This window comes from Anabrus simplex, chromosome 1 (genome assembly GCF_040414725.1).
Source record: "Anabrus simplex isolate iqAnaSimp1 chromosome 1, ASM4041472v1, whole genome shotgun sequence".
Lineage (NCBI taxonomy): Eukaryota > Metazoa > Arthropoda > Insecta > Orthoptera > Tettigoniidae > Anabrus > Anabrus simplex.
The window spans coordinates 633,625,736-633,646,931 of NC_090265.1; the positions used below are offsets into that span (position 1 = coordinate 633,625,736).

Here is a 21,196-nt window from a genome sequence, read left to right on the forward strand (position 1 = left end):
TTTTATGACTGTAACATCTTTGTTTTTTGAGATTTAAGTATCCACATAAAAATTATTTTTTCACCTTTTTGCAACCCCCTTAAGAGGATTTTCCAAAAACGAAAAGTACATGTTTCCTTATTTTGAAAGGAGATTACAAATGCCAATTTTCATGTCTTTAAATGGTTAAGTTTTTGAGATATTGGTACACTCATTTTAAAAATTCATCCCCCTTTTCAGCCCCTTAGCGAAGGAATATCCAAAAATTCTCCCTTAGTGAACACCTACATTGTAATATAAATATATCCCCAAAATTTCATTTCTCTATGTCCAGTAGTTTTTGCTCGGCGGTGATGAATCAGTCAGTCACGTCAGTCGGTCAGTCAGTCAGTCAGGACATGTTATTTTATATAGAGAAATTATGCATTTAGTTGAGACCACTTTGATATTTTACCATCTGCTAAACATATCATTTCTTTTACCAACACCTGATAACTTAGCATATACAGTGACATTCATATGTTCGTGAATTTTGAGTAAATGTGTTACATGTGGTATATTATCCATCTTCTTGTTTACCCTTCTCTACATTTCCTGGCTCCTACCTTCAGGATCTTTTCTTTTAACACTTTTCGATGACAAATATTTTGGCAAATTTGGGAAAATAATTGAACATGCATCAGGGAGAAGCTTATTAGGTTTAGTTGGTACTATAGTTACGTTGACTTTATCAGCACAAATTGTATCCCCTGTTGAAAAACTTTCATGTGTGACAGATTTTATGCATACAATTAAATCCTTCCCAGGGTCATTGTCCCGTTTAAAATGACATCCATTTTTGTTTTAATTCCTCGTCTGAAGGAAAACTAAACGAGGTAATAAAACCGTTTTTAATGCTATAGTTGTTATGATACAAGGAAACAACATTTTCTGGGCATCTGCACATACACAAAATATTTTATTAATAAGCCAGTCTATAACATGTTATGTTTCTGATATTTACTGAACATACAGTCTTTTTTCAAATTCACCCCATTTGTCACTCCTGTTCATGCCCCCATTAATTGGATTTTCCAAAAACAAAAGATACATGTTTCTTTATTTTTAAAGGAGATTCCAAATACCAATTTTTTTTACTGTAACATCTTCGGCGTTTGAGATATAAGTATGCACATAAAAGTTATTCATCCCCTTTTTCACCATTTTGCAACCCCCTTAAAAGGAGTGTGGAGTCAGTGGGCACCCACCGCCCCTGGAACAAAGTCGCTTAGCTACGATTGCTTTCTCTGGAAGCTACTTTGGCACTGTTGTATCTCTTCCACTTTCTGCTTTCTTGGCTGAGAAGGCAGGTTGGGAGTCTATATTCTATGTGTTTGGTAAGTGAGAAGTTACGTTCAATATCATGTCACTCACATCCCATAAACAATACTGACAGTCAGAGACAGTCACCTATGCGTGAAAAATTAAACTATACACGAGACGAATTTCATTAGACATCAACATACAGGGATAGATCCCGCGCTTTCACCTTGGCCTCCACTGGACTTTGCCAAACTTACATGACTCCGGCTTGTAACTGTAGTCGGCTTATGGTACACTCCCATACGAATAAAGAACACATTTTTCATTTTTTTTTTTTTCATTTATCTACATAATACATTTGGAATACCTTCTAATAGCTAATATGTCCTTTAGTTGTGTTTTATAAGTTCTTTGACATGATTTGGCATTGATTCCTCAAGCTTTGAGCACATATTTTTCAGTTCATCATCATGAAACCACGCTTTAATTAGAGATTCTATCATGCGTACTTTGGTGGAACAGTCAAGTTTTGCCAGTCTCCTTTTGCAAATAGCCCACAACTTTTCTATGCAATTTATGTCGGGAGAGTTCCCTGGCCACTCTAAAACACAAATATTGTTCTCACTGAAAAATTTGTTCACTTTCTTTGAAGTATGGCAAGGAGCCAGATCTTGCTGAACAATTCCATCACTATCTGAAAACCTCTTCTGCAACCCAGGAACAACTCTTCTTTGCAGTATTTGGATGTACTGGTCAGATTTCATCATCCCTTCAACTGTACTAAGGGTCTGAATCCTTCATGTGTGAAACACGCCAAAAAACGTTTTCTGCATGGGGTGATTTACAGTCAGTTGCAAATGATGTGAAGTTGTTGCCTCATTATTTGCTCAGAGCACATATTGAACCCTCTGCCCCTGCACTTGAAAATAACTCTCATCAGAGAAAAGAACTGTCTTCCAGTGTTTCATTGTCCTGTCCTGATGACTATGTGCACCCAAAAGATGTTTCTTGCGTATTTCTCCTGTTAGAAAGTGTTTCTTTACAGGTTTTCAGGCTTTCCTTTTAGCTAACAGAGTCTACAGCGAACATTAGAAATGTGTAGATTCACTCCCCTTTACCCAGTTCACGTGCCAAGTCCACAGCAGTTAGCCTAGGGTTTGATTTACTTCTCCTGAGGGAAAAACGGTCATTAGTTGGCATCATTTTCTTTTCGTGCTACAGTTCCCCGTTTTCTTCAGTGAAATTCATCCAGTTTGTTTGTACTGCTGCCTACACCAACACCAAATTTAGTAGCTAACTCTCTTTGTGTCATAGAAGTATTTTGAGATAATGCTATAATCGCAGTATGCTTCCTGGGAGTCATATCCATTGAAGAAACAGGTTACCGAGCTCGATAGCTGCAGTCGCTTAAATGCAGCCAGTATCCAGTATTCGGGAGATCGTGGGTTCGAGCCCCACTGTCGGCAGCCCTGAAAATGGTTTTCCGTGGTTTCCCATTTTCACACCAGGCAAATGCTGGGGCTGTACCTTAATTAAGGCCACGGCCGCTTCCTTCCCACTCCTAGCCCCTTCCTGCCTCATCGTCGCCATAAGACCTATCTGTGTCGGCGCGACGTAAAGCAAATAACAAAAAAACAAAAAAAAAAGAAACAGGTATTATTACCACCTCAAAAATCCTCCAAAGTGACTCACTTCAAAATAAATACAATTTCCACACAAATTAAACAACACTAAATAACATGTAGAGAGCATGAGAACTAAGAATAAGTCATGTGTAGCATACTGTCGCTAACCATTGGGAATTTTTTTTTTTTTTTTAATTCCATTGTTCTGGTTAATTTGCACGGAACTGTATAAACTCCAGTGTTGGGAATTTACATTATAACTAAATTGTTGAGCCTATCATTTGACTGCTTTTTATGCCTGATCCTTCTTAGGGAGTAACGTATCCATCGATCCATGCTGTGTGGAGTCAGTGGGCACCGCCCCTGGAACGAAGTCGCTTAGCTACGATTGCTTTCTCTGGAAGCTACTTTGGCACTGTTGTATCTCTTCCACTTTCTGCTTTCTTGGCTGAGAAGGCAGGTTGGGAGTCTATATTCTATGTGTTTGGTAAGTGAGAAGTTACGTTCAATATCATGTCACTCACATCCTATAAACAATACTGACAGTCAGGGAGTGATCTCTTCTAGGAATGTAATTTGTTTAATTTTAATTTGTTTAGTAAGAACTGCGAGGGAACAGGTATTCTAAATTCTATTTAATTTAGAGCATATGGCCCTGAGGTTCACTCAGCCTACACCAAAAATGAGTACCAGGTTAATTCCTGGGGGCAAAGGTGGCCGGGCGTAGAGCTAACCACTCTACCCCATCACGTGCCGTGGTTAACAATGGTGGAAGCCTCTACCTTCCACTCCTCCAAGGGCCTTCATGGCCTGTACGGAGGTGACTTTGTCTTTGTCGTATTTAATTTAGAATTTTTGCTTCTCATAGAATTTTCCAGACAAAGTATGGTGATACTCTTAATAATAATAATAACAATAATATAAAATAATAATAATAATAATAATAATAATAATAATAATAATAATAATTTTCTGACCTTGGCTACCATGCACAGGCATTTTGATTTGATGCCATTTAGGTTGCCTGCATGTCAGTTTTGGCATTCCATTTTACTCTACCATATGACAGAGTGACTGGAACTCTGTTGTGATCTATACCTGAGGTTGAATTAATTTTGTCAGCAAACACCAATTGTATCACCAGAGATCTTTTACATGCCAACATCACTGGACATAGAATGCCAAATCAATATTTTCCCGCCTTTTAAATTTCTGATTATTTCTGCCTGATTTGAATGTGCAATCATGGGATCCAAATTCTTACACACTGCCACTGATCCGCAGAGGGAGCCGTGATACTGTTGATTACTTTGTATTGCCCTGTCATTACATATTATAGCTTTTATGATATTTAAAAAATGTGTGCTTTTTTCTACCATTGGAGCTTATTAGACCTCTTTTGTCATATTAAAATGATGTTGTTTTAACTCATCATTGGTCGCTGTAGGAGCATTTTCCTTTCAGTGAGTTTGGAATGATCATTCATAAATTTGCCTCAATCAGTCACCATTGATCTGCATTTAAGGCTGTCACCCTGGTGGAAAATTCCGTACTAATTGTTTAACTAGTCTTTTCTTAATTGATTTCAAAGAAGTTGGAAATTTGTCAAACATCATCCTTGGTAGATTATTCCAATCCCTAATTCCTCTTCCTATAAATCAATGAAAAAATGAAAACCTACAACCTGTTTTCCAGTCTTTGACCGGGTCAGGGATGTAATGAATGAAACATATATAGGCTGTTATTACAATGGGGTCGCCACTCCCAAGGTGATTTATTAATGAGTGATAAATGCTAGTTGCTAGAATGAAAGATGACAGGGAAAACCGAAGTACCCGGAGAAAAACCTGTCCCGCCTCCGCTTTATCCTTGGTAGATTATTCCAATCCCTAATTCCTCTTCCTATAAATCAATGAAAAAATGAAAACCTACAACCTGTTTTCCAGTCTTTGACCGGGTCAGGGATGTAATGAATGAAACATATATAGGCTGTTATTACAATGGGGTCGCCACTCCCGAGGTGATTTATTAATGAGTGATAAATGCTATGAAATGATAATGGAGAGTGTTGCTAGAATGAAAGATGACAGGGAAAACCGGAGTACCCGGAGAAAAACCTGTCCCGCCTCCGCTTTGTCCAGCACAAATCTCACATGGAGTGACCGGGATTTGAACCACATTATCCAGCGGTGAGAGGCCGACGTGTTGCCGTCTGAGCCACGGAGGCTCGCCTATAAATCAATATTTTCCCCAATTCGTTCTCTTGAATTCCAACTTTATCTTCATATATTTATGATCTCTCCTACTTTTAATAACTCCATTCAAGCTTATTCATCTACTGTCATTCCACGCCATCTCTCCGCTGAAAGCTTGGAACATACTGCTTAATACCAATATAGTTGGTCCGTCATTGGACATTATAAATTTTCCAGCCAACTCATTCCTGTTTGCCAGCGTTTCACCCCATTGTGCTAAGTTACTCATTTGGAACAAATATTTCAGGTTCCCTACAGGAATCAACATCTTTAACATACTGCTTAGTCGAACAGCTCATTTCCTTACTCTCAAGTCTTCCCATCTCAAAGTTTTCAACATTTTCATAACTACTCTTTTGTTGGATATCACCTAGGAATGAATAGTGCTGCTTTCCACTGGATCATTGTCCGGCCCCATGGCTAAGTGGTTAGTGTGCTGGCCTTTGGTCACAGGGATCCCGGGTTCGAATCCCGGTAGAGTCAGGAATTTTAACCATAATTGGTCAATTCCCTTGGCACGGGGACTGGGTGTATGTGTCGTCTTCTTCATCATTTCATCCTCATAACGACACGCAGGTCAAAAGATCTGCACCTGGCGAGCTAAAGTCCTCGGACACCTTCAGCACTAAAAGCCATGCTCCATTTCATTACTGGATCATTTCCAGTTCTTGAATGAAGTATCTTGGTGAGGATCCAATATATTGGAATGATACTCTAATTGGAGTCTTACCAGTGACTTGTACACCCTCTCCTTCACATCCTTACTACAATTTACAATCCTGTTTTTGCGGATACCCCAATAAAGATCTTCCCTTATATCAGGTGGCCCGCCAACACCATACTTTCTACTTATAAGTGCCCCACATGCACAAATGGAATGGGATGTCTAATAACTGAATTTCACAAGGGTATTACTGCCTACAGGTAGATTACATCAAAATGCAAAAAGATAACAACCCTGCAGCTGTTTGCTGCATGTTCCTCAGCGCTACCCATCTGATGCACCCCCTTGTGTTATTAAGCCTCATTTTTAAAATGCATAGTAGTAATAGTAGGAGCAGTAGTAGGCTGTTATTTGGTACAATAGCACTACAGTTGGTGTTCAAGGCACACACAAGCAAATTTGTGGTAGAATGGGATGTCTGTACGTGTATAAACTAATGAGTTAATATACTTTATTTTATGCATCTTTGGCAGATTTATAAAATCACCCTGTTACAAAATATGTGTAGTAAAATGACTGCTATTTATTTCACATCCGAAATGTAGTACATTACAATACAACAATACAATACAATACAGTCATAAAGTCAGAAGCCACATATGCCACAGAAACATTATTCCATCTAAATGACCAATCCAAAACTGACAGATTACAGAAGATTGAAAGACGAATTGGAAGAAGTTGTGTCAGTAAAAGCTATCAAAAAGATGGGCAATGGCGAATAGTACCTAACAATGTTGTATATCAGAAATTAGAACCCATTACTGATACCATGCGCAAGAAAAGACTAGGGTGCTTTGGCCACATCCTGAGAATGGTAGATTCGTGACTTCTGAAACAGCTAGTGCAGTACAATCTTGCTTCAAAAAATACTACAACTGGATGCAGATGGATAAAAGGAAATTAGGGAGGATTTGAAAGAAATTGGCCTTATACCCGATGACACTGTGGATAAGAAAAAAGTAAACACAACATTTAAAAATATGACTTTTTACTTTACACTCACAAAGAAGAAAATCCCAACTAGAATATTCTCTACCCAAGAAAGGGCAAGAATATCAACACGTATGAAGAAGTACTGGGAGGACCGCAAGGCTCGGACAGTTCCTACCAAGAACTCGACAAACCAAGGGGTTGATTAAAGTGATCTAATGTGGTCTCAAAAGAAGAAGAAGAAGAAGTATAGTGTAATGCTTCTTTCTAAACCAGCAATTAGGCATCTCTATCCGACAAATTAATCATCATCGCTCCGTATGAACACTGCGGAAAGGTTTGGAAATGAATTCATACTTTTGGCACGTGATCTAGTGATTGAAAATTGTATACCACTACCCCTCCTACACTGCCAGCTGAGATGATATTTTTCCCACTAATGGGACTCAAACTCGCTAACTGTCTTGCCAGACCACAGAGACTGCATTTTAATTATAATGGTACCGGTTTGTTTCAACACCGGACAGTTCCTACCAAGAACTCGTTAACATTTAATAAACCAAGGGGTGTCGAAACCGGTACCATTATAATTAAACATAATCTATGTGCAGATTATGGCCGCCTGGAGGATGAAGTCCAAACAACATGTTATTTCATTTCTAATGCTCGGCCGCAGGAAGTGGCTGCATGGTTTGGGTGACATAGCTTTGAGCTTGCATTCGGGAAATAGTGGGTTCGAACCAGACTGTCAGCAGCCCTGAAGTTGGTTTTCCATGGTTTTCCATTTTCACACCAGGCTGTACCTTAATTTAGGCCATGGCTGCTTCCTTCCCCCTCTTAGCCTTTTACTATCCCACTGTCGCCATAAGATCTATCTGTGTTGGTACAACATAAAGCAAATTCTAAAGAAAAAAATATTTTAGTTGCTTGTTTTGTTATTTTTGTTTCAGTTGTAAACTTTGTGTAATAATCAACTGGCCCATCTATTGTAGTTGGAGGACACCAACATAAATATAAGTTACACATAAATTTAAAAAAGTAAAAAAAAAAACTATTATTTCATTAACTTTTGTTACTTTGAAACAGGTGTATTGGCAATCTTGTGGTGCATTGCCTGGGGAGTGTTTGTCACAGGATCACCCCAAGCAGATCGACGAATAACAGACCATGAACTGGAATACATTCGGTCTTCAATTGGCCCTTCCGCCAACCACATCAAGGTGGTAAAGTATCAGTATTTAACTAACAGGTTGTGGTGCATGACTTACTAATCATTCTTAGCATGTCTCTGCCATGGCTGTCTAATTTTATTTTTGCATGTATTTGCTGAATATTCCAATATTATACCAGTTATTTATTAATGTATTCCTTTCCTCCATCAGATAATTTTGTTTAACTTAAATTAGTACAGATTACTTAGTTGAAAATTTCTGCAAATTAATACAAAAGAAAACTGTCTACTAATTTCTCCAGATCATCCGTCTTCTCTCTGGCCGTATATGAGTCCACAGTGTGGGCACTTAGGGTCAGCTCTTCTGATCCAAGGAGAGTATTCCCTCTGCTTCAATGTCTGGGCCACTGGCATGTCTTTTTTTCTAAAGGCAGTTCAGCCATTTGCTATTATGTTGCTCTTAGGCGTCAGACTACTAGCCCTAATGAAAATTTCCACTTTAAAATGAAAACTGTCAAAAATGGAATGTCTTAACAGTTCAGAACTACTTTGAAGTGGGTTTCTGACAAATGTTTGTACTAGAAAAGTACACAAATTATTAAGAGTAAAAAAATTAAAAATATCAATGAAGATACCCATTCAGTCAGTCTGAGTTACTTTCTTAGTTTTGGGAAGGTTCATTGTTATCATCTTCATCTTCACAAGCTCTTCCATTAGCGTTTATATCTCTAGAAGCAGGAAAGTGAGGAAGGTTTGTCTATGATGAATAGGAGGAACAAAGGGGAAAATAGCTCTTTTAGATTCTTGTCCTTCAGATACTTCAAGGTGGCAGAAGAATCATGATCAGCAAATGCACACCACAAAGATTCAAATGTTGTAGTGGTTTTCAGGCATTACACTGTTCCAGAAAGAAAGTTCCAGTAAAGATCCAGAGTTTGCATTGCTTGACATAAAGGCATCGCACACACTGGAAGGAACATGTACCTTGGTTTCTCATTCTTAGTTCGTCCTTTGAGAAATGAAACTGTTGCATGTTTTGTATACCTTCAACAGCATCTTTAAAAAGGGCTTGGGACTACCCAGAGTGATAAAATCTCCAAATGTGCAAGGAGTACAAGTGCAGTTGTATCTCTTCTTCTCCAAACAGAACAGCTCTTTCTCCAAATGGTTTTCCTAGTGTCCAATAGATGACAGCAGCTGTCTGGTTCTCACTTATATACCTTAGGCACCAGAAAGCTCATCACTTTAACCAATCATTCCCTTCTAAACATCTCGATTGAACCCTGCCTGGTGGCCATGATCATTAAGGAATCAAGTCTGGCACTGAAGATAGCTGGTTCGAGTCCCATTGATGGAAAAATGTTCACCATCAGATTATTGGCTGGCAGGGTAGGAGAGACAGTGGTATACAATTTCGAATCACTAGATTGCATGCCAAGATCTTGGATTCATTTCTAAACCTCATATGGACTAAGGGCATATGATGCTGATGATGGTGATTCGTCCATTGATGGGGACGTTTAAACCTTGAACAGCCCCCGTGGTGTTATTTGACAGGTCTAAATTATGTGCTGACACCAGATTTCACCTTCTCCGTACCTTATCATCATCATCATCATTCCACTCCAGATGCGTACATCACCCATGCACGTAAAATAGAAAGACTTGTATCAAGCGAGCCAAACGTGTCCGTGGACACTCCCAGCGCTAAAAATCTCAGTTGAATTAACAATTATATACTTACTCTTGTTTCCTTTTTTGTCTGCTGACAGTGACCGCTACCTTCAGTTCCAACATCCTTAATTGAATATTATTTATTCCCTGAAGTTTCTCTGTACATCCAGTTACCCTCAGTATTGTTTGTTCTCAATAGGGGAGCCTGATAGCAGGGTGGCATATTCACTGCTTTCTCACCAAAGCAAATACATGTGGGGTTTTTGAAATAATAAGTCATTTCCCTGTGATTCAGATTCCATATATAACTGGAGGCCCTTTGCCTGTGACTATGATATCAACAGTTGTGTAAAACTATAAGCTTGCTTTTGTTTTTAAATTATTATTATTTTTAATATTGTTACCCCACATTTTTCAGTCTGATTTCCTTACTGAATTGGTCTTCAGATTAATTTTCAGTAGTCATTTAAATTATAAGATAACATACTTATTAGAAACTGTGCATTCATAACTGTTTCTAAATAGAGTATTTCCATCTAGGGCCTATTTGTTCTCCACACTTTGGATAGATAGTTGGTAGTTTGCATAAAGTTTAGACATTTTAATATTAGTATTCTACTGTTGTGGCACAGAAAAGAGTAACAAAGTGTGAATAAGTAAATGGGTTGGGAAATGTAGCATTTTTCTTTCATATTTGTGATCAATAATTGTCCTTGCTTCAAAATTGCAGAATAGTTTGAGACCAGATTGCTTCATGGTTCTGATACTATTTATCATTTCAGAATATGGATCCTCCTTGGAAAAGGTTCCTGACATCCCTTCCTGTGTGGGCGATCATAATTGCTCACTTCAGTGAAAACTGGGGATTCTACACTTTGCTCACTGGGTTGCCTACGTTTATGAAAGGTAATTATTCATACTATGTATAAGTCAAAAGTTAAATGATACCATGGAATTTTAATTATATGGTTAATTTTACAGATGTTCTCCATTTTGATCTTCAGCAGATGGGCTGGTTAGCGGCTCTGCCATACCTTGTAATGGGAATAGTGGTACAGATAGGTGGCTTCACGGCTGATTGGCTTCGCTCCCAAGGACATCTTACCACAACACAGGTATACTTATAGCTTGGTTCTCGAAAGAATTATATGACCTGGCTAAGTAGGTATGGTCTAAAGGCTTGGTTTTTAAGACTCAACACATGAGATGCAAGGCCTGCACTGTGTACTACCTTCACAATGTTACAAGAGTTTGTGGTTTCTCACTCCACAAAGTCACATTCCATCCAAGGGATCTTGCTGTCTGCATGTTAGTTTTGGGAGAGAAAAACTTTCCTGCACTTTTTTTGTTGGAGAAGATAGTGATGTCTTCAAGAATAGCAAAAGACTGGGAGCTTATAATATTCTTCTAATAAACAAACAGTAAAACTAAATTCAAAAGTTATTTTCAAGTCTCAAAAAAACTTTTCTACAGATTTGTGCATTTCATTAAAGATGATATTAGCAAAGAGTCATCCCATTAGATGTTTTCAGACTTGGTTAATCATCTTCTTGTCACTTTGGTCAGTGAAACTCATATTGATGCTTGATGTCGAAGCTTCCCAAACATCTGGCGGAGTGAACCTACTTGAGGAGCTGCAGTGAGGTATCACTGCGATATTGTACTGAACAAATTTAAAATCCACTCTGCAGTTTAAAAATATACGAGGCAGCTATGCACCTCACACCTCACATGCGTTAAGTCTTAAAATCCAAACCTTTATTATCCTCCCCAGAGTATGTTAGATCAGCATTGATATCCTGTAACCTTACTGACAGTTTAGAAGAAAGAATTCTTTACCTCTTGGATCAGTCAATTTCCCAGTTGTTTATTACTGATGTCCATTATGTAGGGATTATAAAAATTTTGATATATAACACCTTCACTATTGGTTTTTGATGGCAAGTAAATTACCTTATCGGAATGCTTTTAACTGATTTTGGCTGTACATCCTCAGCACTTGACTCCCGGGACAAGAACGCTTGATGGCTTGTGTATGATACTAATATGTCTGTCCATGTACATGTTTTGCAACTTCTAGTACACTTTTGTGACGGAGAGGAAGGTAGTCAAAAAACATTTGATATTCATGAAAACACACCCACAAGTACAAGCAAATATGCCACTATCAACAACTCAATTGCAGTTTAAACATTTCAGAAATGAGCCCCAACACTATACACCAAAGAAACCCGAACAGTTACACAAGATAAAACTCAACACCAAATTCTTATACATCCACATTCAAATCACTGCAATGTATGGCCAAGAACCCTTTTAAAAAAAATTACTTTGTGAAGAGAATTACCCTGCACTTGGTAATTTTCAGAATAATTTACTAACGAGACCAAAATTGGTTCATTAGAGCTTTTAAAACTAATTATTTAGCCTATGTTGTGGAGTTGTATAGATGTTTTTTTTCTTTTATTGCAGGTGAGAAAGCTTTGCAACTGTGGAGCATTTTCTTGTCAGACATTATTCCTTCTGGCAGCTGCCCATTCAACAACACGAAGTGCTGTTGTAGCTAACTTGACAGTTGCTGTTGGCTTTGGCGGATTTGCATGGGCAGGATTTAGGTATGGAAAATTATGTTATGCTTTTTCTTATCATGCTGTTTCGTCAGTAGGCCTAGGTTAAAAAGGCTATTCCTTAAAGATTTGTACCTTTCAGCATTGTCTTCAAGGTTATGAGAAAAAATTAAATTCTTCAAAATTCCTTATTAGCAGCTCATACTGCTTCAGTTTGTTCAGTAGCTCTGTTAGCTTCCTTGCCTCTCTCATTCTCTGTAGCTAAGATTATTATTCTCCTAGGCTGTCTCTTTTTATCCACTTGGATATTATGGTCTCGAGTGCAGTTTCTTCAGTCATCCTATCTTGTGTTAGTTTTAATTTGTTATTACTGGAAATGAAACAACAAAATATATTTGGTTTCATCACAAGAAGAGTTCTGACAGGGTTGTGTCAGAGTTATGAACACAAGTAGAATTCATACCACCTGATACTTATCGTCAAAATAAAAATTATCTAGTCAGTATGGGTTTGAAATTTTACTGATCATGTTTTATTTCTTAATTCTAAATGATTTTACAAAATCTTCAAGACAAATTTGATGTACAATGGTACTGTGATATGAGAGGAACATAATATGTGAAGAGATTGGCATCAATATTACACATGAAAGTATATTTGTATGACACAGTCAATGGGAGCTTCCATTCCATGAGTGCACTGGAGCCCCTTCATCATCACCGAGGAGATCAGTATCTACATCTATGAGTTCCAAATCATTTTCCACCACCGGGGCAGTAGATATGCCTGGCTGAGGCTGCAGTAGCGCAGAATTTGCCTCATGGCGCTCAGCCATCTTAACTTTGAGAATCCCCCAATAAAGTATGAATTAAACTAAATCATTAAATCTTTTAGACTTTTTGGAATTCTGAGAAGCCACTTTATCCTCTAGAAGTATTTTTGATCATTTTGAAGCCATTTATTGTTCATATGTCATGACATTTTGAGAAAGAATAAACATTTTTGCACTTATTCACACCACAATTTTCTCAAATGTTTTCTATTTATTTTGTTTTTGCCCCATAACTCACTGAAACAAATCAAACGATACCTCACGCAACTTGCTACAATGCCGGAGTCCAGAGCTACGCTAGCTGTTAAGCACGCTGCATGGTGACTTCAGCACCTCAAGATGGCTGTGCTACTGTAGCACGTGATAACATCATATGAGGTTAGACTCTTGTAGCTTTGTACAATGGTCTTTCCTCATTACATGAGGTATTGAACACTGTCAGTGTGCATGTTTTCTAGAATTTTATTATTATTATTATTATTAATCATATACAGTCGTATCAGCACACTTTTTTTAAAACACAACTGGTTTTCGGACACTAAGATACATCATCAGTGTTAGAATTTAAATTTAATTCCACATGAGTGTGTCGTCAAAATTAGTTAAAATGAGTTTAAAATGTAGCCCTGTTGACATTAACTGTAAAATAAGAAAAAGAAAAAACAAGTGTAAAAGTATGCAAATAATACATATAAACTTAAAATGATGATGTAAAAAGTATGAACATACCATAGCTTTAAATACGGAAACGAGCTGTTAGTACTCGACCAACAGCCTAAGCACGAGAAAAGCGCAGCCCTTCCTATGGTATGTTCATACCTTTTACAACATCATTTTAAGTTTATATGTATTATTTGCATGCTTTTACACTTGTTTTTTCTTTTTCTTATTTTACAGTTAATGTCAACAGGGCTACATTTTAAACACATTTTAACTAATTTTGACGACACACTCATGTGGAATTAAATTTAAATTCTAACACTGATGATGGACCTTAGTGTCCGAAAACCGGTTATGTTTTAAAAAAGAGTGTGCTGATACGACTGTATATGATTAATAATAATAATAAAATAACTGCATCAGCACTGTTAATAAGAAATGGCTTTGATATTTTATAATGATCATAATTTGTTTTCTAGAAGTTATATTGAAATACGAAAACTTTCACTGGCCTAAGTACAGTCCTGTAACTATAGACGTATTCTCTGCCAGAAAATATATAAGAAGAGGAAAGAACCACACACTAAAGACCTCTCAAGGATGGCACATTTTATAAGCTAGGTCGCAGAAACAAGTTTATTGAAGCTGAAACCAAATCAAAAACAAATCAGTCACTGCATCCCTGATGGGCCCTGATTGGTCTTGATCTATCAAGCAATTGGTGCTCACCCCAAAGGCCTGCAGGTTACAAGATGAAATGTGGTCAGCTTGACAACCTCTTGGCTATCTTGACTGGGGCCACTATCTCACCGTCAGATTGCTAATTAATTGTCCTCACATAAGTTTAGTGGACCTTGAACCAGCCTTCAGATCTAGGTAAAAATCTCTGACCTGTCCAGGAATCGAACCTGAGACGTCCAGGTAAAAGATAGGCTCATTAACCCTAGACCAAAAACCCCATATCATCAAAGATGAGAAAACTTGCATGATTTGAAGATCTGTGTTTAATGAGAACACAGCTCATTGTGAAAACAGTTTATGAAGATGTAAAGTTTGTTTTAGTCCTTTTGTGTATTCGCTGATGACACGACTCATTAGAAAATGCACCGAGGGTCTTAGGTGTGACCAGGTGACCATAACTCACAATATTTTCACCCAAGGCACGCAGGGCCTGTATTCGGCAGTTGCACTCTGCATAGGCTTCGCTAAGAAATTCAGGAGTGGGAGTGTGGATCAGGATTAAGTTTTCCAGGTAGTTTAGATGGGTCTCTATGATGTGATTTTTATCCCTGTATTTGGTGAGGAGAATACGCATAGTTTCCTCATAATTGTTGGCTGTTATTGGTATGTTGTTCAATAACTATTTTCGTTCCGCTTCTAGATATCCCCCTGAGGAATACACACTTGTTGATTTGGAAAACTGATGGATTCTTGAGATGTTTGAGGTTAAGTTTGAGTTCATGTTTGAAGGAGGCAATGTGAGTACCACATTTTATAGTGTGCTTGAGAGTTTCTGTTCAATCGTTCGTGATACCGTCTGGAAAGAGCAAGCATATTTATCAGCTCTTCGCAACTTTCGATATCTGCCAAGTATTCATCACCATTCAAGTAAATTGTAAATTATATCATCAACAGTCATTAGACAGTTTAGACCAAGTGAGTTGGCCATGCGATGAGCTGTAAGCTTGCATTCGGGAGATAGTGGGTTCGAACTCCCACTGTCGGCAGCTCTGAAGATGGTTTTCCGTGATTTTCCATTTTCACACCAGGCAAATACTGGATATGGATCTTAATTAAGGCCGCAGCCACTTCATTTCCACTCCTAGCCCTTTTCTATGCCATCTTTGCTATATGACCTATTTGTGTTGGTGCGACGTAAAACAACTTGTAAAAAAAAAGAGAGAGAGAGAACAGTTCAGAGTATCCTGTAAGTGGTGTTAACGATGCTGTAAATCATCCAGGAAAGTTGATTCATGGATATATTGTATACCATTGCAGAATCGCGTAGCATTGGAGCATAATGTAGTTCATGCGTGTTTTAGGGAGTGTAGAGATTCTGTCATTGTGGAAAATTATTTGGAACATCAACGTGGGGAAGTTTGATAATTAGTAAATCCCGCCAGCTGAAGGCATCGGTTGCAGGACAGCAGTAGAAGTTAATCAGTTTAGTCCATAATATGATGTCACAAACAATGAATGCATAACCTTAAAGTACATATTAAGATATAAGTAGCATTTTCAGTCTTAATTTCCAGATAATTAAAGCAGAGTTTACTTAAAGAAATTTCAGTCAACTCCTGAGGATAATGAAGAGTGAACTTATCTAGATATTTTTTTCATCTACTGCCATGAGCTGAAGTCTGGTGAGACTAGAGTAACGTGTTATTTTGTTGACCTTTAAACATTCTCTTGATATCAAATCCACTTTAAGTATTGCAGGAGTCCTTCAGAATTGTGTATTTGATTCAATACTTCTGGATTTCAGCACCAAATGCAGGGGATTTATAGTGAAAGTCACACACGTTCACATAACATAAATTTTAATACTACCACTTTGATTGTTATAAACAATAGCTCTGACAACAGAATAACCAGACAAAGTCAAAAGAATATCTATTGGTCCATGACAGTAGAAAGAGGAGTAAGGGCAAACATAAAAATATAAATGGACAAGGACTGTTTCCACATCTTTGGACTCTCCCTTCCTCAGTCCCTATTCTTCTACATTTCTTCTTTTCCCCCCGTAAGCTTGTTTCTGCTTGCAGTTTCAAACACTTCATGTTCATCCTATTACCAAGGGGGATCCAAAAATAAAGGACGTAATTTGCTACGCGCGTCATTCTTGTAGTTTGGACTTCTAGATGGGTGTTAAGTAACTCCTCCTGAGTCAGTATCCTAACTGGCAAAGCTTGAGACGGTTGTAGTGAGTCTCTGTGTCAATTTTTGTGTGACGTGTTTTTTGACCTCTTCAATTTTTGTTATTTTGTGAAATGGCTGATATTCGAAAACAGTGTACAATGTTGAAATTTTGTTTTCTGCTCTGTAAAAGTGCATTGGACGTGGTTGATATATTGTCTACAGCTTATAAACTACACGCCTTGAAAAGAACTCACGTGTTTGAGTGGTATTCATGATTCAAACGTGGTGACAAATCCATCGAAGATATTCAGTGCCCGGGCTGGCTTTCCAAATCCGGAACTGATGAAAACATGGGGAAAATTCACACACTTCTGTACGAGGATAAAAGGCGTACTATTGATGAAATTGCTGAACTATCTGGTCTTTCATGGAGCTCAGTGCAACACCTTGTAGCCGAAGATTTGCAAATGAGACGAATCACGGCCAAATTCATCCCCTTTTGTTGACTCGTGATCGCTTGCCGTGACTTGTTGGACCACTTGGAAGTAGACGAGAAATTTTTCGACAAAATCTTCACTGGGGATGAATTGTGGTGTTATGGGTATGAGACTGAGACAAAGCAGCAGTCATCACAGTGAACGACACCCAGCTCTTCACGCCTGAAAAAGGCCCGGGAAGTCATATTGGCCATAAAGACAATGTTGAGCTGTTTCTTGACGTTCACGGCATTGTTCACTCGACGTACGTCCCTGAGCATCAAATGGTAAACCAACTCTTCTACCTGAGTGTTTGAGGTGGTTGCGTGAGAGTGTTCGGTTGAGATGGCCCGATTTTTGGCAGAGTGGGGACTGGTTCTTCCACCATGACAATGCTCCAGCTCGCACAGCCATTTCTCTGCATGATATTTTGTAAAAAAAATGCATGACACCACTTCCTCACCCACCCTACCCTCCATACTCGCACCTTGTGATTTCTTTTCATTTCCCCGGATGTAAAGGGAGCTGAAAGGGAAATGTCTTGCAGATATTACGTAGATGAAAAAAGTATTGAAACCGGTGCTATAAGGCATCTGCAAGGATGAGTACGAAAGTTGTTTAGCATAGTAGAAAAAATGTTTGAACAAATGTATTAGTGTTAATGGACGGTACTTCGAAAGTGACTAACGTTTGTAGAAAAAAAATGTATTTTTTTAAAAATGATATCCAGTTATTTTTGGGTCTCCCCTTGTATGCGTTCCTATTCATGTCCCTGTCTTTCTCCGTATGACTTGATTTGTTACTTGTTTGTTCATTCCCACTTCGTATATTGACCCACTGTACGGGAAGGACAGCTGAATGAGAAAGTGATGGAACCAACTAGAGGGAAAAATATTCTAGACGTGGTGCTGATAAAACCAGATGAGCTCTATAGGGAAACTGAAGTGATAGATGGTATAAGTCAGACGTCATCATGTAGTTGCTCTAGGGAGCCGGTGTTACTTGCTCCGCTCGGCATGGATGTTTGTCACATGACAAGAGAGCAGCAGACAGGCGGGTTGCATACCGTGCCCGTACTGTACTAGCCACTCGGAAATGTTACCATATGAACAACAGCTTTCATAATAATAAGAAGAAGTATAAGAATAATGTAGAGCATGGATCATGTGAGACGAACAGGATACAGATTACAGAGTATAACAGGACAAGAAAATTATTCTTTGACAAAGGAAATATACAGCAGTGTGCAATATTTCCTGAATAAATACTTTTTCACGATTAACTGAAGCTTTGGAACATGTACATTTACCGAAAGAAAATACAATTTATGTGATTTGTACATGTTCTTTGCACTCTCATTAACAAACATTTCAATCTTTGTATTAAACACGCAAACTGAAACAAATCACTGGTGTACTCCTCCTTTGGGTTCGTTTAGATCAGGGGTTCCCAACCTGAGGGGCGCACCCCCTGGGGGGGGGGGCGTGGGGCTTTATCAGTGGGGCATGAAGTGATTTCCGAATTCATATTTTTTAAACTCGAATATTACAATTTTGTGTAATAAACGTTTTTTGAATATCTCCAAGTGATTGTCGCGTCAAGTCAGTCATTCAAAAGCAGTGGTAGTTGCCAACTGTCGGCACAAACCTCTGGGGAACCGCGAGGTTTGAGGTTAAGTAAGAAACTTGGTGTGTTGTAAGGAGCAAAATGAAGCCTGAGAGCAGGTGCGGGAACAAGACCACTCAACGCACGTTTAATTGCATACTTTGTGGACCTACTTGCGTGAAAGTAAACTATGACCGTACGCGACATATTTCAACTTATCAACGGTGTAGTAGTTGCTTTCATTTTACAGTATTATTATTACATACTGTACAAGGTGTTTTGATAAACAACATATATTACATGAAGTAGGTACTCGTATAAACGGTATTATATCAAATTGATCTAGTAGCGAGAACAACAGGAAGGCAATAATAGTAGGCTAAATTATAATAATTTTTTTAAATATAACATGTCAGGCTTTCATGGCTAGCGTGAAATTCTATGTAGGCCGACTGGTATTTTGGGCTACAACTAATTAATATTCAACCACAGCAATTCATGAAACAGTGACATTTTCTCACCAAAGAACTTAACTGGCAATAAGTTACTACAGTCAGGAGTCGACATTAACTCTGAAGAACAAAGAATATCGGAGTTTCAGAAGCAACAAATGAAGTGGAAGTTCCTCCTTCCCTCTCACTCTGCGGCATATAGACACGTTTTTTTGGTAGCTCATCCTTGAATGCTCTGTTCCCACCCTTACACATTCTTATTCTTCCCTTGCAGTCAAATTGGCGAGAGTTACATAGTACAACTGTCCTATCAGAAATGGTGCAGTAATGGCCATGACAACACATCGCCGACTGACGCTCAGTGACCAGGCCCTTTGACTGTTGATTCTGTGCCTCGTATACTTTCGCAGTAGACAGGTCTGTCAAGTTGTTTATCGTGAGTGTTGTGTATGCTTCGCTGTAACAGTGCGACTATGTGAATTGTGTTATTTAATATTGTGACTTTAAAAAAAAATTGATAACGATGTCCAAGAAGAGACTGTGCAATGATAATGACTATATTAAATATGGCTTCACAGTCGTTGAACGGAACGGAATACAACAGCCTCAATGCGTAATCTTCCACTGTGCTCTGAGTAACGATTCGATGAAGCCTGTGCATTTGGAGAGACATTTAAACACGAATCATTCAGGCTTAAAAGACAAACCCACATAATTTTTTGCAACTAAACTCTACTCACTAAAACGTATGAAATTAGATTCATCGGGTACTTTTAACCCAGAAAATGAGAAAGCAGTGGAAGCATCATATGGGCTAGCTCTTCTGATTGCGAAAGACAAAAAAGCACACACAATTTGGGAAACATTAGTAAAGCCATGTATATTATTCGCCGCAAATATAGTTTTGGGTGAAGGGAGTCGGTAGAAATTGTCTAAAATTTCTCTTTCTGATAACACAGTGAAGTGCAGACTTCAAGAACTGTCAGAAGACATTAAAATGCGAATTTTGGAGAAGGTGAAAGCATCTCCAGTGTTTTCAATTCAGTGTAATGAAACAATCGATGTGGCCCGTTGTTGTCAACTGATTGTATATTGTCGATTTGTCGACAGTGGAATTTTAAGAGAAGAAGTGTTGTTCTCCCAATGTTCAAAAACAACTTCAAAAGCTTGTGATGTGTTTTCTGCCCAATGATAGTTTTTTTTCCAAGAACATGGACTTCTTGGGAAAATGTAGTGGATGTATATACGGATGGTACACCTGCTATGATTGGGTCACGTTCTGTGTTTCTCAAACTGGCCAAAGATAAAAATCCAAACATCATGCGAACCCACCGTATAATTCACAGGCAGTCTTTGGGGGCCAAAACCTTGCCCCAAGATTTTAATAACACTCTAAAAGTCACTATAAGAATTGTGAACTCTGTGAAGACAAGTTCTTTACAGATAATGTTGTTTGAAGCCCTTTGTGTTGACCTTCAAGCCGATCACAAAACTCTCCTTTCCCTAACAGAGGTTCGCTCGCTATCAAAAGGGAACATGTTAGCTTGGCTGTTTGAATTAAAGTCTGAAGTTGAAATTTTTCTTCTTGGTGAAAGTAAGAACGATCTGTATGAAGCGTTTACTGATGCCAATTATTATCATCTCATTGGCATACCTTTGCGATTTTTTTTTTTTTTGAAGCTTTGAACAGTTTGAACATAAAGCTCGAAGGCAAAAACTCCAATATTATGCTTCCTTTTGATGACATCAGAGCTTTCCTGGAAAAAATACAGTTATGGAAACGCCGGTTTCAGTTGAACAACTTCTCATCCTTTCACCACTTTAATGAAATTTTGCTGGAAAATGAACATGATCGCAATAAACTTAAGGTGCAAATTCAGTCACATTTGGATTCCCTGGCACAAGAATTCAGTTTCTACTTTCCCGATATCTCGTCATATGAATGGCCCTGGTTGTTAACAAGAAATCCGTTTGCCATTGACATTGTGGCACTGCCAGCACAACTTCAAGAAGAAGCCATAGATTTGAAGTGTGATTCACAGCTAAAAGATGATTACAAAATATTAGAACAGGGCGACTTTT

The 21,196-nt window shown here is 38.3% G+C and overlaps 1 protein-coding gene across 1 annotated transcript in view; it reads left to right on the forward strand.

The window, feature by feature from the left end:
* The window catches only part of LOC136871356 (vesicular glutamate transporter 1), an 80,645-nt gene that overhangs the window by 38,772 nt on the left and 20,677 nt on the right, over nucleotides 1-21,196 (forward strand). The window contains exons 5-9 of the mRNA XM_068225104.1: nucleotides 3,219-3,393; nucleotides 7,905-8,041; nucleotides 10,446-10,569; nucleotides 10,645-10,778; nucleotides 12,136-12,278. Coding sequence (XP_068081205.1) covers nucleotides 3,219-3,393; nucleotides 7,905-8,041; nucleotides 10,446-10,569; nucleotides 10,645-10,778; nucleotides 12,136-12,278 — 713 coding nt within the window. The remainder of the gene's footprint in view (nucleotides 1-3,218; nucleotides 3,394-7,904; nucleotides 8,042-10,445; nucleotides 10,570-10,644; nucleotides 10,779-12,135; nucleotides 12,279-21,196) is intronic.